Source organism: Desmodus rotundus, chromosome 8 (assembly GCF_022682495.2).
Source record: "Desmodus rotundus isolate HL8 chromosome 8, HLdesRot8A.1, whole genome shotgun sequence".
Classification (NCBI taxonomy): domain Eukaryota; kingdom Metazoa; phylum Chordata; class Mammalia; order Chiroptera; family Phyllostomidae; genus Desmodus; species Desmodus rotundus.
In genome coordinates this window covers 111,777,421-111,804,186 of record NC_071394.1, presented here as the reverse complement: position 1 = coordinate 111,804,186, position 26,766 = coordinate 111,777,421, and the positions used below count along the sequence as shown (strand labels likewise).

Here is a 26,766-nt window from a genome sequence, read left to right as displayed (position 1 = left end):
ATTCTTTACCTTCCACCTTTGCTCGAACCTTCTGCAACCTTTATACGTGGGCCAGTTATGATACACGACCCTGCCTTTATTGAAGTTTCTTTTTTCCCCTCCTCTCTCAACTCACTGCCTCTTCAATACAAACAAAACAAGACAACCATTCTGCCAGGAGTTAATGAACATGGACAACCCACAAGGTTGAAGGTCCGCAGGTGTCCCCACTGGGTATGTCCTACAAGGGCCTCAGTGGTCTCTAGGGGTGCCATGTAAATTATTAGTGTAGGGCGCTGTTGATCCGGTCGCTGTGTTATGCCCATTTTTACAAAAGCCAATGTGCAATAAGCCATTGTATGTGATTCTGAGAATACATAAAAATTGATCACAGAATTTAAATACAAATAATTCTGGTTGCCGTTTTTTCCCTCCAGTAAAAATAAGACCATTGGAGAACTTGGCCCACTGGGGGTTTCATTGTGGAGATAAACTGCTGGATTGGGGAGATGTTGAATCTTATTTTCTACAAAAGAATAAGGCTGGGATAAGTGGGCGTATCAACAAATTTTAATAATAGCAGCAAGCATTTGCATCCTTACTTCTGCCAGGCGCTCTTTGTAGTTCTGTGTACATATTACCTAATAGTCAAAACAATCTGTTGACGTGGTAGGTGCTATTATTGTTTGTATTTTGCAGATAAGGAAACTGAGAGAGAAGGACTTGCCCAAGGTCACATTTGATGAGTGATGTGGCTGGATTTAACCCCAGAGAGCTGGGCTCCAGGGCCACATTCACAGGTGCTAGGATACATTGAGCTTTTAGCAAGAGGCTTTTCACTGAGTTTATTTTCAACATCTAAGACTTCCGTTTATTTTTAATGCTACTAAAATGTATACGACATTTTAATTATTGAAACCTATGAGACACAGGAGCTGCCTTTCAAAAGTTAAGGAAGGATGATTGAGAACTTATTTGCCCAAAGAATGATTTTGAGGGGAGGGAAGGGGGAGAATGCTGAGTGTTTTGGATTTTGCTCCCCACGCAAATATATCTGCACTGTTAAAGACGAGAGAGGTAAGCGAGGGAGGGAGAGAATGCACTTCCAAGTGGAGCACTGCTTTCCAGGCTGCTCGGCTGGTTACACACAGAATGCAGAGGAGGCAGACAGGATGGAGCCCTGACACCACCTTCACTTCCAACAGGGCGGCAGGGGACTGCCTGCCAGGGAGCTTAGTTCCAAGACAAATAATAGCTGCAGTCATGCAAGCGTTGTTTTCCTTCAACTAAGATCTTTTCCAAAGAAGCTCTAAACTGTATGAACCTGCCAGGGCTCAATCTTGATGACTCAGGCCTCACGGCCATGTCAACAAATTGTCACCTGGAGTCGCCTAGTGCCTGCTAATGGCTGTGGGGAATTCAGTTATTCATTCATATGTTCTCTCTTTCTCTCTCTTTTTCTTTCTCTCTCTCTCTCCTTCTTTTCTCTCTTTCTCCCCCCAATTAACCTTTTTAGAGTTAATATCTACACATGACCCCAAAATTTAAAAATATAATTATCTACTCCTAACCCCTATGGACCTCCAAAAACCCCATTAGTTAAAAAAAGAAGGGAAAATGGTGTATCAAGTAAATTCAAACAAACAAACAAACAAACAAACAAAACAACCCTATAGGAATTGGACACAGAATTTTCACCAAGATTCCCAGCAGCAAAGGCAAAAGAGGGAACTCAATGGAAAATGTATCTGTCCTCATCACATAAAATGAAGCCCAGCATTCACTAGAAGCAGAAAACTGTCCCTAGCTATAAGCTCTGAGTGGAGTGTTTTGGTTTGGGTTTTGGTTATGAAAGAGCCTTCTAAAGGTTACAAACTACAACACAGTAGTGTCTTCCATAACAGGCTGCTTTTGTTTAATTATTCCTTTTGTCATCCTACTTTCTGAATCTAGTTTTGGCAATCCAGAGTGTTTCTATCTGGTCGCATCACCAGTTTCCCTCCTGCATCTCTCAGTCGGACTGCAATCAGAAGCTTGGAGGGACAAATGCCTGTAGGAAGGGAAGGGACAAGACCCAAAGGAGCTGAGGTAGAGCCATGAAGACACAGCTACAGGGAGTGGCGGCACTAATCGGTGACTCGTGTCAACAAGACGCAGAGAAGAGTGGCAAGATGCCTGAGCAAATATGGAAATTCTTGACTGCTCCCCTTGAAGCCTAAGAGTCAAAGCCCTCGCACCACCCCCTGACCCCATCTCCTCCCAGCCTCCCCTCGCTCACTAGGCTCCACACGCTGGCCTGCTTGCTATTCCCACATCACATCAGTCTCACCTGGTGCACCGCCCAGATGCTTGTTCCTTCTGCTGGCTGGAAGGCTCTTCCCCCAACCCCGTTCAGGGATGGCTCCTATCACCCCTTTTGCCTTTCTGCTCAACTGTCATCTCAGAGAGGCCTTTTCTAACTGCACTTCCTCACTACCATGGCCCCCACCCACTACCATCCCTGCCATTCTGTTCCACTTACCCTACTTTGTTTCTCTTCACAGCACTTATCACCACCTGCAAACATATTATCTACTTGTTGGCTGTCTGCCTCTTCTACTAAAATGTAAACTCCATGAGGGCAAAGGCTTCTCTGCCCACTGATCTATCCCTCATGCCTACGTGACGCCACGCGCAGAGCGGGCGTGCAGTCCACATTTGTCGGGTGGGTGGATGGATGGGGCGATGGACAGAAGTCCATAAGCATAAGCAAACAAGGACACTGCACTTGGCATACAAGTATGAAGGCTCTCAAGGAAAGTCACGTGTTCAACGTATGGTGCATCACACAGAAACGCATGCGTCAGCAAACCCTGAGGGCAAAATGTACCACCATGAGCTGAGAGCCTTCCCACCCGCAACCTGGTGTACAGAAACTGAGCACATTCGAACAATGAGAGAAAGAGGAAAAGCCTTTCACAAGGTTAAAATCGCACCTTGAATAGGTAGAAATAAACTTGTTTGGTGTCTGCATCCTCTTCCTTGTGGACACAGGTAAAGAGATACTCCACATCCAACACTATTCCCAGGAGTCTGTTCATTTCTTCCTCTGATACGTTCTCCAAGTGGGAAACGTGAGCAGCTTAGGACAAAGATCAAAGGAACATATGTGAGAAGTTAGTTGGCAACTGCAAACATTCTCAACTTCCAAATGGAAGGTTCTCTCTCACAAACCTTCAAGGATACCAATCCATTAGGTTGCATGGCAAACAGGAAATTTCTGAACCCCTGTAAGATCTAAGTTTTCTCACAAAAGTGACTTGCAAATAAGAGACTGACACCTTGTTGAGTCTTTGCCTCAAAAATGAACCAGTGGCTCATTTTCCAAATGTATATTTAAAATCTACTAATGTATATTTAAAATCCAGAACTCATTGGCACCAAGTCTGGTCATGATGGTGTTAAAGTCTTAAGTGTTTCTATATCAGCAAATGCTCCACCATATCAAGAAGGTTCTGTGGTCCTAGAAGTGGATCCAGGATTTAGAGGTCTGTGCTTGAGGGGCATTAAATCCAAGCTCCCTGAAGGCTGAGTTCTAAATCCTGTGAGCAGTTCAGTCAGCCAAGAAGATCGTATCAGTATAAAGACTAAACAAAGGCCCTTTCCCTCAGCCTTTCTGAACACACTGAACCTCACCACCTCTGCAGTGAAGTTCCTACTGGAGCTTGAGATTGAACGTCCTCCATGATCAAGACCCCAAACCCACTGTTCTTGTCTCTGTCCTGCTGTCTTAACTATAGTTAAGTGACTTATCCATTGACCTCTCTCCACCCCTGTCCTCTCTACCACCCAAATCCAGTCAATTCTCAAGGTTATCTTATTTAATCCTCAAACAGTCCCATAAAATAGATATCAGTAATCCTATTTGATGGCTGAGGGAACTGAGCTTGGAGAGAGATGGAATGCTGTTTCACCCAATGTCATTCAGCCAACAAGGAAGAACCAGGGCCTGAAAGTGAAGAATGTTTGACCCAAGCTCTACCACCCACAAACAAATTTTTTATGATTAGCTGATTCACTTCAAGCCTTTTCCCGTTTCAACAGGCCTCTCTAGGTAAGCCACCCAATGACCACCCACTAGCCCACAAGCTCCTCGGGGCCAGGATCAGGTCTCTCCTTTCTGGATCCCCAGCACTTGTCACCATGCTGGCCGCGGAATGGACACGATCCTCTCAGGTGTTGCTCTTGGTGTGCTCTTGCTTAGACACGGAAGTGCTTGGGATGATCCTTAAAGAAAGAGTAACCTATGTAGAAGAGTGACAGGCTTTTCCTTGCCTTTCGAAAGGGAGATGGGACTGAAAGTGACTCGGACTACCTGCGAGGTGTCAGCATGGGTCAGTCTACTCCAGGAACCACAGTGCTCTGGACATTAAACCACAAAGTTCAGTCAGGAGCCTGGGACAGAAAATGCTGCGGGTGCCCTGCCCACATGCCCTCCCCTACCACTTCAATAAGCTCTGCGGCGCCCTTGCCCCTCGAGCACAGCCTTCAACCAAAGACCAGAGAAGTTAAGAGTACACATTCCCCTCCCGCACCCCTCAGGTGGGATAACTGTGAGGAAAGCACTCTACACCGGCTGCCACATTCTCCCCCACACTCAAGCACTGGCCATCCACAGTGGGAGCTGGCTGTATCGACCACCTCCTCCTCCTCATTGTACTTTTCCACTCCTGACCTTCCCCCAAATAAACTACTTGCACTCAAATCCTTGTCTGCAGCCTGCTTCTGATCAGCTATCAAACTAAGATAGCTGATCAAAAGCAATTTCAGAGAGGTGGGAGGATTAAATAGCGAGAGCAGACTTTCCAAATGTCTGTGAGGAAACCAGATTAATGGGGTTAAAATTAGCGGGACAGAGGCCACCCAACTGAAACTCCCATCTAATGCAGAGGGGCAGTGGAAAGGCAGAGTGACAGGCCCCAGCTTACGGGGCACTGGTGATGCGTGTGCGTGTGCACACGCCTGCGTGTGCATGCGTGTGCACCCCTAGAGAGCATTTTTAAATCATAAGAGGGAGGAAGGAAATTTTGGTGATCCGCCTGCCTTAGATATTACAAAGCAAATCTAATGATGCATCTACACTTGAAAATGCCAACACTGTATTATTACATAATCAAATAGAAAGGGAATAATCGACTCAAGAGCATAAACAATTTGCATCATAGAAAAACTACAAATATATGTGTGTGTAAACACCAAAATTAATCTTCAAATCTATTAGTTTACACTTGGCTACACAAGCTGTAGCTTCCTCACATTCTAAAAGAGGCCCGAAATTAGACTTCCTTTTAAGTAGTACGTTTGCCAGGTCATTCTTTCCTGAAGACTGAAACATTTCCCTTGAGGTCAGTCTGAAGCCTTTGGGAGATAAGCCTCCTTCTGGAGACAATTGGGTTCAGGTTTTTATGTCAGTTATGCACAGACGTAATTTTATTTCAGATGATTTTTACCCGGCCATGTTTTCATTTCTTGCCAGTGATAAGCTGTGAAAAGAAGCAGTCTACAATCTAAGATGAATTTCTGCAGATGAAACACTCTGAGGTGCTAACATAGTGGGTATAACTCCCACAAAAACGTGCCATGATTTATTGTTAAAACCAGCGGCTCACTTTTTATTAACCCACAAAACACTTCACCCAAATGAATTCTTAATCAGAATTAGAAAGGGCTGTTCTGAAACGGGGGTGGGGAAGTCCTATTTTCAGAAGCACCCCCCTTGCAGGAGCTCCATGGTTTGAAAACCAGTTCAGAAACAACTTCTCACATATGTTGAAGAGTAGATCAGATAAAAATTAAAATGCTTAAGAAGTGAGACCTGAGGGAGTTCATTTCCCTCTGACTCTGCTGAGGAGGGAATCTGTGATCTGTCCTCAAATCTCTGAGTATAACCCAAAGCAGGAAGGAATGAGGAGCTGGAGATGGAGGGAGATGTAAAGGAAGCTGCAAGTTTCCCAGAAGAGGCAAGGTGAGGCTCTACTGGACAAATGAGGGCAACTTTTATAGCAGAGATGGGTTTCTCTTCCTCTGAAAATGAAGAAAAGGTAGGGTTCGGGTGGGAGGGGGTAAACACAGGTATGGAAAGGATTAAGCTTCCTGGAATGAATGAGGGGGTGAGGGAAGAAGATCAGAGGAAAGTGGAGGGAGTGAACCATCTGCTAGAGAAGGAAAACAGAAGGTCTGGACAAGCTGCTGTGAAAGAGAAGCTTCCCTGTCATAAGCAAGCCAGATAAGGACAGTTACGACTAACTACAAATATTGAATACCTAGTCTCCTGGCTGCCGCGCTCCCAGATGCTCCCACCAGGGTCTCCTTTTGACCAAGACTCCTTTTCAGTCTCCGAGCACCTAACTCTCCGCTTTTTCTCTCACCAAATCTGTATCACCAGCTAACCTCTCCTCAAGCTCAGGTCTTCATTCACTACACACCCACTCACCTTGCCATCCTAACGATACTGAGTGTTCCACCATCACAACAAACTTGACTCTAGCAGTAGAAGCCTCATGGCCCTGCTCAAAATAGTGTCTCCCGCTTGCCAGCCCTGTTTCTGCCAAGGAGCCCCTCATTCATTCGTTCACTGTCCTTTACCTCCCACATACTGCCAGTCACCAGATGCAGCTGAGCTTCCTAATTCTCAGAGTCCTCACCACTCCCACCTCTGGTCTCACGTCTACAGTAGCAACAGGATCCCCAGACTCCTCTCTGCCGCCACCTCCTTCAGACAACCCGTCTCTCCCTAATCTGAATGCTGCCCCTGACTGAGGCTGCTGACCGGAATTAGATGGGGCTCACTCAGGAGCCCACAGCCAATCCCCACCCATGCCAACACCCAGGTGCACTCTTCCCTCTAACCGTAAAGTTAAACTGTTTATTGTAATGAAAATCAACACATACTTAATTTTAAAAAAGGTCATTCATGATTGAAAGAAACTCTCTTAATCTTTTCCAAAGAAGCATTTTTGATGCAAGTAGGTTCCCTTCAGTTATCTGAAAGCATATTTTTGTTTTCTTAAAAAGATATACCTCTATTATTTACAAGTGTGGGGGTTTCAAAAGGGCTCCCAAAATGTTCCACTTGGACATAGGAATTATTTTGAGCTGAAGGCAATCAAGATCCTGAGGCTCGTGAGAAACTTTTATCTCTCCCTTAAAGAATTTAAATTAGGGGCCTTGCCCATAATTAGTGTTATCACCAGAAATAGCTTTTGGTTGACCAATCTAGAAGGCAGGGCAAACTACTAATTACTGAACATCTGTCAACGTCCACAATGACCTTCCTCCCCTCTGAAGCTCCAAAGTGCCTTACCTGGTCCTCAGCCCAGGATGTCATACAGACCTCATTTTAACTTTCCGTCTTGGAACCTCCTGTGGATATGGGGGTCTCCGACTCTCCCATGTCTGTAGGATTACCATGTGTACATATGTAATTGAACTTGGTTCTTTTCTCTTGTTAATCTGTCTCATTTCAATTACATTACTAGACCAGCCAAAAAGAACCTGAGAGAGTAAGTTCCTTCCTCTGCTACAGAAGTCTGGAAGCATTATTAAAAGTAAAACTAATATTAAAGTGAAGCGAAAATCTGTAAACTACAGTGTACAAATCAAGAGTAGTTAACCTGCCACAGAACTCATAACACTAAATCTTCATTAGTTAAGCCTTTAATATATGTTCTAACTTCCCCTCCAATAAATTTTGCAGCAATGTGTCATATATTATATCATCATTGTGAGAGAATACACCTTTCCCCACCCTTGCCAACAGTGGAGAATCATTCTCAAAAATTTAATCAATTGTTCAAAAAACTTAACACGGGTGCCCGTGTTTTGCTCAGCATTCGCTGGAATGCTGTTGGAGTTGTTTTCCATGTTACTGGTAATTTGTATTTGTTCCTTTGTGCACTGCCTATTCGTGTCCTCTGCCTGCTGGTTTTTTGGTTTGGGGGGGTTCTTTTGTTTTTCTAGTTTTGGGGGGTTTTATTTGCCTTGAAAGAACTTTATGTCTGTAATACTCAGTGCAAATGCTCCTGGATTTTGCTGGGGTTTTGGAATGGGTGGCTGGTTCGGTTGTATAGGAATTTTGAATTTATTGCAAGTGAAATCTACGGTTGGCATTTCTTTAAGGTCTTGCTTGCAAAAGTCTTTCCTCTATGAACAAAAGATAACAAAATGTATTTCCTACTAACTCTTTAACAGGTTTGTTTTTTAATTTAAAACATCCCTCCACCAACATGTCAAAGTCATAAAAGAGAAATGCTGAGGGACTGCTGCCGATTAAAAGAGGCTAAAGAGACCTGCTTGGATACTGTGAGTTATAAGAAGAAATAAATACATTTGGTCTTAATTCCCTTTCCTGGCACAGTGCTCCTAAATCCGTCAGAATTTTGTAAGAAATGAGACCAATACAGGTGAAAGGAGGGTCTTACAACAAGTTCCTTTCAACGAGTTTATATTAATTAAGTGAGTTCCCAGGGTAACAAAAAAAGTGACTAAAACGCTGGAATTTTCAGGCCATCATTCTACCTCCAGGAGGGGAGAGGGTCTGGAGACTGACTTAATCAGTAATAGCCACTGACTTAATCAATCATGCCTTCTAATGAGGCCTCCGTAAAAAACACAACTGACAGGTTCGAAGAGCTTCCAGGCCAGTGTCCATGAGGAGGTGCTGGGCGGGTGGCACACCTGGAGAGGCACAGCAGCTCCACGCTCCTCTCCCTAACTTGCCCAGTGCATCTCTTCCATCCAGCTGTTCCTGAGTTGCATCCTTGCATAATTAACTGGTCATCTAATAAGTAAACTGTTTTCCTGCATTCTGTGAGTCACTCTAGAAAATTATCAAACTTGAAAAGGGGGTCACGGGAACCTCCCATTTACAGCAGGTTTGTCAGAAGCACAGGTAGTAACGTGGACTTGAGATTGGCATCTGAAGTGGGGAGGAGAAGGGGGACTGAGCCCTTCACCCGTGGGGTTTGCGCTACCTACACGCAGTTAGTGTCAGGACTGAGTTAAACTGCAGGGCATCCACTCAGTATCCACTGGAGAGTTGGGAGACTTGGGTGGTGAGGAGAAGCCCACGCAATGGACGTCAGAACTGCTGAGTGTGAGCAGACGCACTGTTTTCCTTTCGTATGACAACTACGTATGTCTGTGTTTCCAGACGAGATGCTTAATGAGAGGAGAATATGCTGTAAGGAACATTTGGGGGTCAACTCATAAAACTGGAATACCAACAGCAGATTAAATAAAGTATTACATTCATGTTAAAATTTACTGAAGTTGGTAACTGAACTGAGGTTATATAGAAGAATATCCTTATTTTTAGCAAACATATACTTAAGTACTTAGGGGAAGGGGCCATGATATGTATGCAACTTATTCTCATATGATCCAGGAAAAAAGAACTATGCATGTAAAAACACACACACATATGTACAGACTCATGTATGTGTGCATACACACACACATATGCATGAGGTCTATCCATAAGGTATCCAGCCATGTAGTATGAAAAATAGAGCCATTTATTGAAGAAGATACAAGAAACACTGTACACAGGACAATGACAGCTCAGTCCCCTTCAAATCGGGCACCTCGGGTCCTCACACAGTTCTCCCGATCGCCATCAACTGCCCAGTTGAATTTTTCTGAATCTCATCAACAGTCTGAAATCTGTTCCCTTTCAAAGGTGATTTTAGTTTTGGGAAAAGCCAGGAGTCTCAGAGTGCCAAATCCAGACTATAGGGGGACTGAGTCACCTGAGTGATTTGATGTTTCACAAAAAGCTTTACAGGAGACGTGATGTATGAGCAGGAGCATTGTCATGATGAGGCTGCCAATCACCCACAGCTGCAGTCTTCTGAATCATCCAAATAGTTTCCGTGGAGGAATGTTCAAGCTTAACACAAAGTGTGATGCAGATTCATTGCTCTACTTGCTCACTCACTTTTGAATGCAACGGCCACACAGTACACATGCTCCCTCATTTATATATATAAGAGAAACTCAAAAACCAAATAGGATAAAATGTTACTTGTAGTGTTAGCACAAGTATCTAGTTAAGTATTTAAAAAAAGAGAAGGGAACTAAAGTAGCTAAGACTGATTAACTAGAAAGCTACACAGAACCCCAGGGAACAGCTGCATGGGACTTTATCCTGACCAGGCAGGAAAGACTGGCTTTCTAATCTCTTTGGTGAACAACCAGCATCCATTAACTAGATTACTGATGGGAGAGGGAGGCCATAAAGAGTAAGGGGAAAATTCCTTTGCTGGGCACACCTGCAGTGGAAGTCAAGAATGGCACAGGGCAGGTCATCCTGCTAAGCTCATGTGCAGTAGAAGCCAGATGACAAAGCAGAACTCTGAGATGTACACAGTAGGACTAGCAACCATAAAGGGGAGGAGTCTAGCCTGGGAAAATCTGCAAAGAGGATCAGACAGGTTAAGGGCACAGAACCCAAAGAGGTCCAGGAAAAAAATTTTGGATGGGGGGAGGCCCACCATAGCCCCAGGAAAGAGACTGAATAGTTTGAAAGAAAGCCTAGCCATTCCCAAACCCAAGTAAATATAATCAAACCTTAACAAAGGCCCAAGACATACATGTTCTCTCTCTGTAGCAGCCACACAGGCCCGGGTGTGGCAACCACACAGGACAAAGCAGAACGTGGACGGTGGGCCGCAGGAGAACAAAGGCTAAGCTGAAGACTACCGAAGCTTCGGATGCTGACTCTGTGGTCAGGGCACAGAATCTCTGGGCTGCAGCTCTCCTCCTGGGCTTCATGCAGTCCCAGAGGCTGGAGTCCTGCAGAAAGAGGGAGCTAAGCCACCTGGTCATGGGTGCAGTAGTGCAGCAGCGTCTTCAGGGGCATCTGCACCCTGCGTGCCCTTCCACTTCCAATAAATCTTCCACTATACCGCAAATGCTCCCATGCAAGAGTCCCTGAAATTCTTTTCTCGCAACTGTACAAGAATCCTATTTCCAGACTGGTTGGCAGACCCACCTTGGTCCCAGTCCAGGTCCGACAACAGTAGATAATATGGGCAAAAGATATAGAGGATATTCTTTTCATTCTCGTAACTTTTCTGTAAATTTAAAATTATTTCCAAATAAAAAGTTTTTAAGAAATCTTTCCTCCATGTGGAATCTCATTATCAAATGTAAACAACCCTGCTTTCACTTCAAACAGCCTTTCAAGAGCCTGGTACAAAGCATTGCTATCATTACCCGCGAATGGCCAACCCTTGACTCTCAGGAAGAGCTCACTCCTCCTGGTCCTGTGTGGAGGGTGGAGGGAGGGGAAGGGTGAGTCAGAGGACAGGGGACGGCTTTGCTGTCTTTACATCTCTCCAGGAGGGTATGCCGTGGCACCTCTCAGTGCTGTGTCAGACTTGCAAATACCCAGGGTGCCCCAGAGTGCAGCGCCAAAAGCCTGCTGCTAAGAATCATGGCGCAGCTGTTGCCTTGCTGGGAGCAGGAAGTGCACTGTCACCGTGTGCTGTGACCCTCACTAAGCTCTGGCTCCATGTACCACTGCAGGACAGCCTGCCAGTCCTCACATGCCGGGCAGGGTGAACAGGCAGAAGCCGGGCCAGCAGTTAATGTGTCTCTGGCTCCTTGCACTGGAAAGAAAGCAAACGGCATGGCATCTGTAGGATCTGTAAGCTGTTCAAATACATTTCTGGTTCATGGGAATTTGAGATCAAGGCTAAAGGAGGTAAAACAAATTCCTTCAATGAAACCTTTTGAATTGATGATGTGCAAAAGGCTTATAGTTTAAAAGTGGTTTCATCTTTTGTAATCTCACCCCTGGAGTGGAGAAAGAGAGAAGTTTAAGATTAAGAGTCCTTTAGGTGAATTGAATCCAGTAAAAATACAATGTAAGCCACAAATGTCCCTTTAAATATTCTAGTAGCCACTTTAAAAGAGTTAAAGAAATTGGTGAAACTAATTTTAATAATACATCTTATTTAATCTAATACATACCAGATTACTCATTTCAACATGTACTCAATATAAAAAATATTAATATTTTACATTGTTCTGTCATACGAAGGCTTTAGAACTGTGTGCCTTTAGCCCTGGCTCAATGGATGGAGTGCCGGCCTGCGGAATGAAAGGTCACCAGTTCAATTCCCAGTCAGGGATCATGTCTGGGTTGTGTAGGCCAGGTCCGCGGTTGGCAGTGTGCACAAGGCAACCAAGTGATGTATCTCTCAACACATCAGTGTTTCTCTCCCTCTTTTTCTCCCTCCCTTTCTGTGTCTCTAAAATAAATAAATAAAATATTTTAAAAAAATAAATATATAAAACTGTGTGTATCTAACATTTGCAACACATTTCAATTCAAGCTGGCCATACTTCAGGTGCTCAGCAGCCACACGTATCTAGTGACTACTGTGTTGGCCTATGCAGGCACAGATGATGAGCTCTGAAAGCCTCTGCTCAGATAAAAGCACCCAGCCACTTTGTTACTGTTACTGAATTTAATAAATATTTATCAGTGAAGGAACTAAATATATCAGGAACTAGAGCAAAAGTCAGTCCTTAATCTCGGTCCAGTAGAGAAAACCAACAAGGGTATAGATAATTATAGCTGTCCGAAGAGATGCATTGCAATCAAGCTCCAAGAAGGTCTCTATTCTCTAACCGAGGTCTATAGTAGTAAAACCTTGAGGTTGAGTAGGGTTCTCCTGGCAGAAAATGAAGGAAAGGCATTGCAGGTGGTGGTGGGAGGAAGTGTAAAGAGTGAAACAGCCTAGGGGCCAAAATGCAACACGGGTGGTGGGGGAAAGGCCAGACAGTAGAGGCCTGAACAATCCCGCATGCCCAGCTAACGCTGGACTTCATTCTGAGAATAATAGGGAGCTCAGAGGGGTTACGCTGGAGAATGCGATCAGAGTAGATCACTACTTCCTTGGGGAGTTGGGTACATAAGAACGGAGGTAAGTTCTCCACGCACTGGTGCAAATACAGCCAAAGAATAGAGGGAACAAGCCTGAACTCAGGCAGTGCCAGAGGGGGACACACGGAGAGAAAAGCAACAGGACTTCATGACCAGAGGAAGGTAGGGGAAAGTAACATATCAAGCAGGAGCAATACTATCCATTTATCCCCTTCCCTCCTGCTGTCCCAGAATCACAGGTCCGGACAGCTCTGAGACCCACATGTAAAAGGCGGCATTAGAAAAACAGAGGACACCCAGCCAAGAGAAAGATGCTGGCTCAGGTGGCTGTGTCAGCGTGCTGGCTGAGCACCATGTCATTTGGCATGTGGAAATGGGGACTATGGGGTGACTGAAGTGGCAAAGGTCTACACAAATGTGGTAAGGCCAAAGAAAATGTATTAGATCAAATGATTTGCCTATGATCTAAATGCCTGAAATAGTCTATAAAAAAGTACTGGTAGTCCCTTCATGCCTCATGCTATTCAAGAAACAAGTTTTGGCATAATTGTTGTTGCTGATTCTTTACTTTCCTTGAAAGTTTCTACTGTAAATAAGCAGGTAGCAGAGGTAACCATAGTAATGAACGATTGCCACTTTCCATTACTATAATGTTTAAATATATATGTGTGTATACAATATATATGATATATGTCAAGTATTACATCACATAATCTAAATATGTATCAGAAAAAACTGATAGTGTTGAAAAATGATCAAAACCTTCTACATAAAACTACAAAAAAATTTTTAGTAGTCAAATTTAGTAATCAACATATTCTGGCACAGTTCAGAACAACGGACTCCAAAATGACAAAAATTCCAACTGCGTTTTGATAACAATGGTGTTTCTTCCTTCCTGGTCATGGAAGCAGGTAGCTATCTAAACAGGCTGGCTCAAAATCAGGAATCTTTGTTAATACTATATAATGTAAGGAGATATGTTTAGGTCGAGTAAAGTGTTTTGTTAGCACCCTTCATCAAATGTTTATAAAATAGCCCTGGCTGGTGTAGCTCAGTGGATTGAGCACAGGCTGCAAAGCAAAGGGTCACCGGTTCGATTCCCAGTCAGGGCATGTGTCTGGGTTGTGGGTTGTGGGCCAGATCCCCAGTGAGGGCCACATGAAAGGCAACCACACATTGATGTTTCTCTCCCTCTTTTTCTCCCTCCCTTCCCCTCTCTCTAAAAATAAATAAAATCTTTTTAAAAAGTGTTTATAAATAAATCTGTGCCAATCTCAAAAATCAAATAATCTCAGAAAATGGACTAGAATGTTCTAGACCAGCACGATGCAAGAGAAATATAACATGAGCCCTACACATATTTTATGTTTAAAAAATAGGTGAAACTAATTTTAGTAAATTTTATTAACACGATACATCCAAAATATCATTTCGGCATGTAAATCAGTATTAATAAGGTATCTCACTTTTTTCACAATAGTCCTTCAAAATTTCGCATGTATTCTATCTACACTTCCAGCACATCTGAAATCGGAGTAGCAACATTTCATGCGCTCATTAGCGCCATGTATCGAGCACCTCTGCTATTAGACAGAAGGACGAGACTAACCATTTCATTCTGCAGATGAAGATACTGAACTGAAAAGAGGTTACGGGACTTGGTAAACAGCTGAGCCAGGCCTCGAATTCTTACTTCTTAACTCCCAGTTGAATGTTCTTTCCGCTTGATCGGACTGTTGTCAGTCCTGTGTTTCTTACCCAGGAGACACAGAAGAGTATCAAATTATGGCAGGCCAGGGATGCCTGCCTGGCATGGAAGTGACTGTCAGACCACATGAAACCAGAGCGCACTGTCGAAAGAACACGTACGGCTGAGCCAAGGGATGCCCAACAGCAAATCAACAGACTAGATATCACCTCAATCGATGAGCCTGAATGTCTTGTTTTGACAAGTCCAGCAATGTTACATATTGACGCATGTATATGATTACTGGTGCCCAAACTGACCATGCTCAGAATAGTGATGGTGAAAACGGAACAGCATGCACAAATTGAAAGGCATTTGAGAATTAAGGCTTGCATGATGCTTTGCAGAATTCCCTAGACCCCAACCTCTACCTTGCTGGTAATCATTAAGAAGTAATCTGCATGTAAGTGAAGTAAGTCAGAGAAAGACAAATACCATATGATTTCATTTAGTTGTGGAACCTAAAGAACAGTATAAACAAACAAACAAAACAGATCCAGACTCTAGATACAGAGGACAGGCAGATGGTTGGCAGAGGTGGAGGGGGCTTGGGGACTGGGTGAAGAAAGGTAAAGGGATGAAGAACTACAGATTGGTAGATACAAAATAGCCTCGGGGATGCAAAGTCCGGCACAGGGAACATAGTCAATAATAATGTTCCAGGGGGGGGAAAACAGGAAGGGTAAACGGCAAATGTAAATAAGGTGATGGGAAGAAGGTGGCTTTTTAAACTATTCTTTCTACTTTACCTATGTTTGAAACTTTCCATAATAAAAGGCTTTTTTAAGAGGGAGGGAGGAGGCCTAATCTCAGGAAAAAGGTTTTTCTATAGCCTTGATACTATTCGTTCTACCTTTATATATGTTTCAAGCTTTCCATAATAAAAAAAAAAATTTTAAAGGGAGGAAGTGGGAGGAAGCATAATCTCAGAAAAAGGTTTTCTACAGCCTTGATGCTAAGACACTATGGCATTCTGAAATAATTCCAAGAGTACTTGAAAAGGGGTAGACATTTTACTTTTAAGAAAGCAGACTGAAGAGGAACAGTAGGGGAAAGAGGGAGAAAAGAAAGAAGGGGAAGACATTTTGAAAGCACCAATAACCCCAATACCCTGAAAAAAAAAAAATCACTGCCAGCAACTCAACATACATCCTTCCAGATATTTTCTTGTTTACATGTATTAAAGTATGTTGTATTTTCTAAACTGACAAAATGAGATTATTCTCATGGGGCTGTTCTTGAGTCAATACCCATGCATTGGGGGATGACCACCTTCTCTGTAGTACTCTGTGCAGGTGACATGCTGAGAGCTGGGCATGTAACAGGCACGACACCAAGTAGATCCCCTTCTCTGGGGATTTAGATCCTGAACCACACGGATGGAGGCAGCTGGAACAGAATCACCCGGCAGCAATGTCCAGGACACAAGGCCCATAAACTCCAGCAGCTGACATCCTCTACTGAAACCTAATTTCCCTTTGTTTTCAGCTTCGAGGACCTATACCAGTACCCTTCTTATAAACACTGTTTTCTTATTTAAAGTACACTGAATTCATACGTGTTGTTTGAAGTGAAAGAAGAGCTCGTGATAATGCATTAATTTGCTAGGCACAGTTCTAAAATCTTTACCTGTGTTACCTCACTGAATCCTCACAACAATCCTATGAGGTAGATACTATTTTTTTTTATCCCCCCCCCACCACCAGCCTGGACCAGGACTTTTTTTTTTTTTTTTACATTGCTTTTAGAGAGAGAGAAAGGGAAAGAGAGAAACATTGATGTCAGGGAGAAGCATCAATCGTTTGCCTCCTATACACGCCCTGAACAGGGACCGGCAACAGGACCAGGGATTGTTCAGACCAAGGGTCACACACACCCACACCTGGACCAGCAATGGAACCTGCAACCCAGGTAATGTGCCCTGACTGGGAATCGAACCCGCAACCTTTCAGTTACAGGATGACTGTGGACTCCAACGGAGCCCACACTGGCCAGGGCTAGATACTATTATTAACTCCACCTTTGAACGAAAAAAAACTGAGGTCCAGGCAGATTTCAATAAAATGCTCCAACTCACAGCTACTGATTGTAGAACCAGAATTTGAACTCAGGCTGATGGATTCTATACGTCCTAAATTATAAAACCTCCAATTAAGCTGCTATAAGACCTACTTTTTCTGTTAATAGTATCTTAATTTTAATCAGATCTTTCCATGTGGGAAAATACATCTTTTTCTAATGGCCATTCTAAATTTCACAACATAGATTTTCATAACTTAACCACTTCTCTCCTACATTGGGAAGCTTAAGTTGTTTATAGCTTTTTAATATCATATTAAAAAGTCTCTAATAACTGTCTTATTGGTTAATTTGAAGGCACATCATAACTTATACGTAGGTTAAGTTTTGGGCATAAATTTGCCAGGTAAAAGAAATGCATCCTTTTATCCCCATTCTATTATACACTGTCAAACAAGGGTATGTGTTTTCAAACCCGGTTAAGAAGTATCGAAGGGAACAAAGTTAGCTTGCCTGTGGGCATTCACGTGTGCTCACAAGCTCAACAAGGAGACACTCTGCTCGGCCAAGAAAGACTCTGTTTTCGAATGTGAACTCACGTTTCCCAATCAACACCAAAGACAGTTCGATTCCAGGGCTGCTGGACTGCCTGAGCCCAGCTTTCTACTGCATGGTCTTTGCTGAGGTGATTCTAAAGGGCACTCACTCAGGGATCAGCTGTGGGAAAGGTACATGATAAGCAAAGGTGTTTCTCTAACGTTGGAAATCCGTCCTCCGCACTGGCTGCTTCAAAAATCAGAACTTACACTATTTTAGACACCAGTTAAATCAACATGGTGATGCAATTAGTGTTTTTATTTCGTTTGTGAGATCAGTGTTTTCTACTTCCCTTTTCGGGTTACTCCAGTACAGCAACTTCCTGGGAAGATCACGCTCCCCACAGTTTTGCTCTGTAAGTATTGAGATGCTCTCCGGCTGAGTACAAAATAAAACCTGAGACTCGGCCTAACACCATGCTGACCTTGAAGGTCAATGCTGTACTATTTGATATCAGCTGGAAGCTTGTGAGAAAAATGATGTCAAAAAGAAGCCACCCACTTATAAACAGTCAGGTGGAAAATGCTACTTTAGTGAGAATATTTTCCCGTATGTCCTTGCAATGCTGGACAGTAAACTGGACATGGAGACATTCTTTGGGATGCTGAATAACCAAAGGCAAAAATGTAAGTATAATCTTCCAAGATCCTTTATGAACTGGAATTTTAATATCTAGGGAAAACTACCCATATTACCCATTAACTTGTATCTACTCAAACATAAAACAATTTTTAAAAAATAACCTCAAACTAGTATGAGGTCAAGACCATAGTAGCACAGTCCAGTTGAGTAACTTCGGCAGAGTCTATCCTGCCAGCGTGACAATGATTATCTTGCAGGGACCGATAAAGCTGAAAGGGAAAACACGAGTAAACGTTTACTGAGCACAACCCTATGAGCAAAGAGCCACCAGATACAGGAGACTAAAGAACAGGAAGATAAAATGAAGCACTTCCAGAAAGTTGAGGGAACCAGAAAATAACAGCAGCAATAAGACAACCAACCACTCCATTGAGGTTTCAACCTAGGGGGTCCCAGGCCTGCAGGTCCCCATCAGAATGAATCAGGACGTGCTACCCGTTATTCTAGCTGGGCTGTCCAGTTCCGCTTACCTGGCAATCCCCCAGCGGAACGCAGCTCTTGGGGAACAGGGAGAGAACCAGTGCAGACAGTGCAGGGTTTGTCTCTCCCCTGAAGCCCTCCCCAGCAAATTCATGAGACTAAAGAGACTCTTTTGTTGTTGCCTCACATAGAGTTTGGTTAACCCACGGAAGTCGCGTAAGTTAGAACTTTCTGGCTACAGGGACATCATTTGCGTTTCCTGGAAGATGCAGGGACTCACCTAGGGCATGGCTACAACTCCGGCAGGATTCCGTCAGGCTGACAATCATCTGCTGCAGATCGGCTCTGGGGGGCGTGGGAGAAGGGTTGGGGTTTTTCCAGCCATTGCATTTACAAGACTCCTCAGCCTAAAAAAGGAAGAAAGAGACAAAATTATGCAACAGACTGAATCTTTTACATGAGAACAATATACACTAGTTACATGACAGCTACCCTTCCGCTCCTGACTTTATAATTTTCTAAGTATGCACAAGAAACAAAAAGGGAAAACAGGCGGAGGGTGTCAGATTCGAGCATTTGGGTTTTGGTGCTATTGTGTTTTCTGCCGGCTGGACTCTGAGTACTGCAGCTCAGACAGCAATCCCAGACACTTTGGGACCCCTGCCCCAAGCAACTGTCCATGGAGTGGTCAGTTCCAACGAAGTCCATCCAGAAAGTTTCCCACAGTGACAAGCCAGACTCCTGGGGTCCCCGGAACACAGCTGGGGCCGCAGCTACGGGTGAGCCTTGCTGGCTCCCAGGCTCCAGCGGCAGGTCTTCCCCAGGGGCCAGACCGGAAACCCGTGGAAATGAAGAAGTTAGCAATCTAAGGGACGTGAAGAGGGACACACCCAGCTGAAGCCACACTTGCAGGCTTTTCCATGGCTTTTGTGGACTCCTAGCTTTACACACAGAGAGGGCCTCATCAGACAGTCTGGGATTTCTACCTGTGCCTATTTCCTGGGTCTCCTGTACTAGGCCACTGGGATTTTAGCAACACTTGATAGAAACCTCCCTTAACTCTTTCCACAAACTCTTCACACTCACCTACCTTCTTAGAGAATAATGAATGTAATTTTAGCCTTGTGGGGGTGACTTGGGTTATGAAGAGGAGGACATGCATGGAAAGCTATCCGTTATTTTCAATTACTCTACCAAGCTACCACATTGCATACTCCCGGGGTCCTAAGGATGGGTAGGCTGGCATGCTTGCAATGAGTGACTCCAGCCACTTATCATTCTTCTACCCATCCCCTGCTGTTGTTTACCACTCCACTGCTCTTGCCATGAATTGAATGCTTCAAATTTGCTGTGGCTGGGAAACCAGAAAATTGTTAGAATACCATGCAGCATAGGCTGATTCACTCTGGGTAAGACCTTCCAGGTACATGTCCAACAGGGTAGCCACTCGCCTCACATGACTCCCGAGCACTGGAGTGCCCAAACTGAAATGCACGGTAGATGTAAAATACATACCAGAGCTAGAAGACCAGTGCAAAAATAAAATAAAATTTTTCATCAATAATCTTCATGTTAATTACATGTTGAAACACTGATATTTTAGGCACATGGAATGGAACAAAAAATACTGAAATTCATTTGACCTGTTTCTTTTTACTTCTTTAATGCGGCTACCAGAACATTTGAAATTACACATGTGGCTCACATTGTGTGCTTACTGGACAGAGCTGGCCTGTAAAACAAATTGCATGGATTTCTGTGCTTGGGCTTTGTGTTAGATCTTGGTATCCTCAGAGGTCTTCTCTCCCTGCCGTGGCTTCCCCACGCCACCCCCTGCTGTGTACCAGATGGCTAACAGTAGTAGAAGCCTGATTTGTAGAAGATTACAGAATGGCTACTGCCTTGACCACACACAGAAAATTCTCCAATACAGGGACAGTTTCTGAAGTGTGTGTATATACAGAAGAGTAGGGGAAAAAGAATAACTAATTGGCAAGGCAAGAAGGGTCAAGAGGAAAGAAGGAAAATCTGCTTTTGAAGTGAAGTCCTTTTCACTGGGCCCTGTGAATCTGGCAAGCCCTGCCCTACTGCTTGCCACATTTCACCACACTGAGTATGGACAGGCAGGACCAAAAGAAGGACCTTACATCAACCACCACAAAGGCACAAGCCCTAGTGAGTAAGTAACCCAAGTGACCCTCTTCCGTTTGGCCAGGCATCAGGAAGGACCTGGCTGTTACCCCACTGCTGATACTAAGCTGAACTGGGCCTTGGAATTCTCTGCAATGAGCCATCCACCTCTTCTGAGACTGGAAAGATCTCAGACGCCGTGTTCTTGAGGAAGACTCTCAGGAGAACGTGCACTCCGACCAGCTTTGTAGGAATAGAGGCAACCAGCCCCACTGTGGACCGCTCCTCTCCTAATAGTGGAATAGCTACTTCAATGAACTCCCAAAGCCTCCGGCTTTTCCGAGCAGTTGGTCTGATCTGACTGCGCTTTTTGTCTCTTTGGTGAAAGACAGAAAAATGACAAAACAGTCGCAACAAATCAATGAAGTACAGCAGGCCAAACCTCAAAGGAAAAAACTGTAATAGCCAGAACATTCAAGTTTGGAGAACAGCATTCTAAGCCAAAGAATCATTGGCAAAGAATCATATTGAGCCATTCATCCAAGAGTATATACTGAGGACCTACTATGTGCCGGGGACTTTTGCTAGGTATGTAAGGAAACAATGATCCTGCCCTCGTGGAAATGACATTGGGGTGCTGGGAGATGAGAAAACAGGCTATGCAAATAAGTAATTATATAATACATCAGTAAGTGACAGTGCTATGAAGTGAAAGATGAAGACATGAGGAAAGGAGAAATGGGGGAAGGGTGGGGTAGACTGCAATTATTCCTGGGTATTTTCAAGAAGGTGGCATTAAAGCAAAGACTTGATGGAACAGAGGAAGTTGACCATTAGATATCTGGTGGAAGAGTGTTCCAAGCAGAGGGAACAGCCAACGCAAAGGCAAAAGAGTGCCTGGCTTCATTAAGAGCAAAGACCAGTGCAGCTAGAGCACAGTAAGTAAAGCAAAGAATTGTAGACATGAAGGTAAGTGGGGAGTGGAAGGCAATTATAAGGACTTCAGCTGGGTTACTTGATCTGTTCCGTCCTCAAATAGATCTCCTGGGAATGAAACAGGGATAAGGACAGAACATAAGGACATGAGGCAGACGTCTTCGAATTCCTTTGTTTCTCTTTCACTTTTTGTTTCAGACATTAGGGTAAAGCATCCCCACTTTCTTTTTTCATTAAAAACAGTCACTGAAGCTTAAAAAAAATCCATCCATTTTCCTGTCAGTGATTTACTGACATCCTATTTCCGTTTTCTTTTAAACTGCCAGGTCGGGATCTACCACGCATTCAATGACACAGGAAAGCACAACAGTCACTAATACAATCTTTAGTGTATTGGGAGGGACGCACATACATATGTGAACATGAATACCCTAGCCAAGACCCACCCAGGAAACACGGATTCTCCTTAAATTACCATAAAGACGCCAAGTTGTCTAGATAAGGGTTTCATTTCTTATTAAGGCCCAGGATTTACTTCAAGGTAGGGGTCAGGTAGGTAATGAATGATGTTCAAAACTCCAAAGAATCATGTGATTTAGGAGTCAGTCCGCATCTGCCTCCTTAACCATTTCGGCTTTGACAAACGTGATGGATTTTGCATCTCTGGACACATTGGAAACCACCGTCTAAGTCTCCTGCAGCAGGGTGTCCATGAACAGGAAGTAAAACTGGCAGGAATTCTGTATGGATCAGAACAAAACTAACCATGGCCGGCACCGTGACTCCACATCTCAGAGAGTCAGTTACCTATTTAAGCATTAAGTGCTTTCATTACGAGGAAGCTTGAGAAGCCAAACTAGCTCTGAATCAATCCAAAAGCTTTGCCAGCCTAAACTCTACTTCTGCAGGAAGCGCCATCAACCTTGACAAAGCACCATTTCTTGGTTCAAAGACATGCACCCACAGGTAAGAAATCTCAGTACTATGCTTGAGGTTGATGCCTATAGGATCTCATCAATGCTTTTCACACAGGACAGGGTTAAGAATGGATTATCTCACAACCCAATGCTACTGATGAATGTTTTCTCTGCATTTGGAGGGGAATGGGCAGAGCACAGAGAGGGAAGAGAGTAAACCAAACACGAACTTCTGTTCTCATGCACCTCTCATCTGATCTAGCTATTCTTCAAACACTGAGCGCCTACCACATGTCAATCACAGGACTAGATACTGGGGACACAAGCAATCTCTGCAGAAATAAAAATCTACCCCCATGGTTCTCAAACATAGAGACACAATGGAATTACTGGGGAGCTCCTTAAAGCTCAAAACGCACACCTGACCCCAGACCAATTAAATCAGAATTTCTGGGGACACGTCACAGGCATCAGTGTTTTTTAAGCTAGTGAGTCCAATGTGTAGCCAATGTTGAGCACCTCTGATCTGAAAGAAAAGGGCACTAGTCATGGATCCATTAAAAAACAACATGCTGGATCACATGATAGGTCTGGTCTTAATTTTTTGAGGAACCTCCATACCGCATTCCATAGTGGCCGCTCCAATTTACAATCACATCAACAGTATAGGAGGGTTCCCTTTCCTCCACATCTTCTCCAACACTTGTGTTTTCTTGTCTTTTTGATTAATAGCCACTCTAACAAGTGTGAGGTGATACCTCATTGTGGTTTTGATTTGCATTTCCCTAATAATTAAAGATGTTGAACATGTTTCCTTGTGCCTGTTGGCCATCTGCAGGTCTTCCTTAGAAAAATGTCTATTTAGATCCTCTGTGATTTTTCAATCAGGTTGGGTTTTTTTTTCTTGTTGTTGCACTGTATGTGTTTTTTAATATATTTTGGATATTAGCCCTTATCAAAAATATCATTTGCCAATATCTTCTCCCATTTCATTCATTGTCTTTTGGTTCTTTCCATTTCTGGGTTCTCCAAAGAATATGGTAACACTAATTCAAAAAGATTCAGTGCACCCCTATGTTCACTGCAGCATTATTTACAACAGCCCAGATATAGAAATAACCTCAGTGTACTGACTGATGAATAAAGATATGTTATGATACACACACACACACACACACACACACATACACAATGAAATACCACTCAGCCATAAGAAAAGATGAGCTCTCGTCATTGACAACAACATGGATGAACCTTGAGGGCATTATGCTGAGCAAAATAAGTCAGATGAAAAAGGACAAAAATTGTCTGATTTCACTCATGTGTACTACAAAAAAACAAACTTAGAGATATGGACAACAGATTGGTGGCTTGCAGAGGGGAAGAGGGTGAGGAGAGGGGTGAGTAAAGGGTGTCAAGTACATGATGGTGGATAGAAACTAGAATTTGGGTGGTGAGCGTGCTATAGTGTATACAGATATCAAATCATAATATGCACCTGAACACAATGTTTGAAGCCAATGGTACTTCAATTTAAAAAAAAAAAAACATGTTAACAAGGCATGCCAGGGAGATCTAAACAGATGAGGGGAACCTCAAGTGGGATAGTTCATTTCAGAAGAGCATAGCGTGTGCGTGCTTCGGGACACACCTCTTACCACCCACCTCGTGTACAGTTAAATGCATGTAGGCACTTGCTTCCTCTAGAACATTTTTATGTGATACAAGACCAGTAAGGCGCATCTGAAGCGTGACAGAGGGGAGAGGCAGGGGGTAAAGGGAGGTAATAACTCTTTCCCCATGTCGGAATTTTCTAGGATTTTTATAAATGGGACAGAAGAACATATGTAATTTAAAATTCTAAAATTATCACTATAAACAAATATGTTATAAATAAAATTACCCTTGCCTTTCTTAGTTATGGTATTTATCTTAAAATTTTAACCTAAGTTAAAAACAAAAGGTTGAGAACTACTGGCCTAGAAAAGACAAGACTCTGGGCCTGAATGAATCAAAGAGGCTGAGGTATACCTATCCTCCGGAAGCTCTGCTTAGCAAACAGATTTCCCAGAAATTTTCCCTGGTAGCCTTGTAGAAAGAGACTGGGTCTTCTTGCAGCAAAACTAGAATGTTCTTTCAGAACATCCTGCCTTCCTCAGACTCTAGAGGGGCAAAGGAGCCTGGCACAGAGACAAGGGGCCAGAGGGTAAGGGAGATATGATGTTGGAGACTATCCTCTATCACAGGAGAGACGGGCAAGAGAGATTTGAGGACAGGGGTCCTTGCTGAGCACACCTGCAAGGGCCTGTTCCCTTCTCCCACTGTCCCTCAACACCCTGCCCTCAGACAACCCACAGCAGCAACAGGAGAAGGAATAGAGGCAGACTCGTGGTCAGCAAAACGTTTCAGCTTAGGTGGAAGTTGGAAGAAAGGCTGCAAGTGACAGTATCCATGACATGGTCAAGAAGATAGGCCTCGCAGTTATATAAACGTGGTTTCAAATCCCAACTCTAACATTTACTAACTGTGTGAACCCTGGGCAAATCACTTCCCCTCTCCAAGCTTCCCAATCTAAAAAATGAGCATAAAAATGCCCATCTCCCAAGACTGTTGGAGCATTAAGTAACTAATGTCGGTAGGGGCTACATGAATGGAAGTCGTGATTAAGATGATAGAGTTGTCAATGGTAATATACTAGGAAGCATCCTGTTAGGTGAAGGGTGAGTGGGGGACAGGGGCTTTATAAGTCACGATGACCTGTGAGAGTTAATACTTGCAAGCAAGAACTTGAAGATGACGCAACCACTGAATGTAGCTTGAGGTTACCCCGTGGCCCCAGCCACTATGAAATCGGTCACAGCACTTACTAAACAAACTAACAGTTATGCTCCTCACAGAATAAATCAGCTCCATTCCCACCCGAGGTGATAGTAATGGGAAGTCACTCGAAAGGCCCAGTTTATTACAGAAATGCAAAAGCAGACCCTTTGAAACAAATTAATTACATGAACAAACTAAAGGGTAAAAAAAACATTGCAATTGATTACAAAAAGCTTATTATAAAATTCAACATCAATTTCTGAGTTTTTTTTAAATAGCAAATTTGTCATAGAAGGAAATTATCTTAACTTGAAAACAAACATTACACTAAACAGACATAAAAATCATTCCCATTAAAGGCAACAACAACAAAAAAGAAATCCATCAATTTGTCCGCTATTCAACATTGTACTAGAAGTGTAAAAAATATATAAAAATTGGCAGGCAATTCTTAGAGATTACCTACACTAACAAAGAAGTCAATAAATGGTTTAGATACAATACCAACACCTAAAACTCAGAGGTTTTCCTCCATGTCGGCAATAACCACTTAAAAAATGTAACAGAAAAAGGAATCCTAATAGCAAGAGTCATAAAATACTTAAATCTTCAAGGAAATAAGTATGACCTATATAGGAAAAACTACAACTTTCTACTAAAGACTGAATAAATGAAGAAATAAGTATTGTTCTTCATAGGAAGGCTGTATATTGTAAAGATATCAATTCTCAAATTAATCTATACATTTTACAAGTCAGATCAGTTGAGAGAACATATCCTTACAATATATATATCAAAGTATTAAACAGAATATAGAAAAGTCATCTATGACAGTAAGAAAAGGGCACAGTCTGAAAGAAAAAAAAAAGGACAAATTCAGGTGATTCAAAGAAAAATAAATACTAATGGAAAATAAACCTATACAAAATGATCAAAGTAAATAGTAATAGAGAAATGAAAAATCAAAAGCCCTGTGGGATATTTCCTCAGGCTAAGTAGACTGGCAAAAATTAAAAGGTTGACAGTGATGCTATCGTAAACTGACCGAGATCTGAGGGAGCAGGCACCCTCACACACCGTGTCGGGGAGGACACGCTCCTCACAGCATGGCCTTTCTGAAGCCAAACTGGGATGGCCTGCCCTTTGGCCCCACTACACCACTAGGAAGCTCTCCTACAGAAATAATCACTCATGCTCAATGATATATGCATACCATTTATCAGAGCAAAAGAAAAATGTCCTCTAAGATTTGATCGGTAAGAGAAGAAAATTATGTAGATGGATACCACAGACTATTACGCCACCTTTATCAAAAATAAGGCTATTTGGCCCTGGCTAGTGTTGCTCAGTTGGTTGGAGCATTGTCCCGTAACCAAAAGGTTTCAGGTTCAATTCCCAGTCAGGGAACCTGCCAGGTTGCGGTTCAATCCCAGATCCGGGTGCATACAATGCCTGGTCCAAGCACGTGCCGGAGGCGACCAAGCCAAAAGATGTTTCTCTCTCACATCAATGTTTCTCTTTCTCCCTCCCTCTCTCCCTGAAAGCAATGAAAAAAAAAAAAAAATGTCTTCACTGTGATGATAAAAAAATGAACAAGGCTATTTATACTGACATGGAAGCTC

General features: G+C 43.2%; 1 protein-coding gene across 2 annotated transcripts in view; it reads right to left on the bottom strand.

The window, feature by feature from the left end:
• KAT2B (lysine acetyltransferase 2B) overlaps positions 1 to 26,766 on the bottom strand; it is a 93,138-nt gene that overhangs the window by 45,305 nt on the left and 21,067 nt on the right. For both annotated transcript variants that reach the window (XM_024565806.3, XM_053929699.2), the window contains exons 2-3: positions 18,622 to 18,748; positions 2,955 to 3,100 (exon numbers count right to left, since the gene is read on the bottom strand). In XM_024565806.3, the coding sequence (XP_024421574.2) occupies positions 2,955 to 3,100; positions 18,622 to 18,748 (273 nt within the window). The remainder of the gene's footprint in view (positions 1 to 2,954; positions 3,101 to 18,621; positions 18,749 to 26,766) is intronic.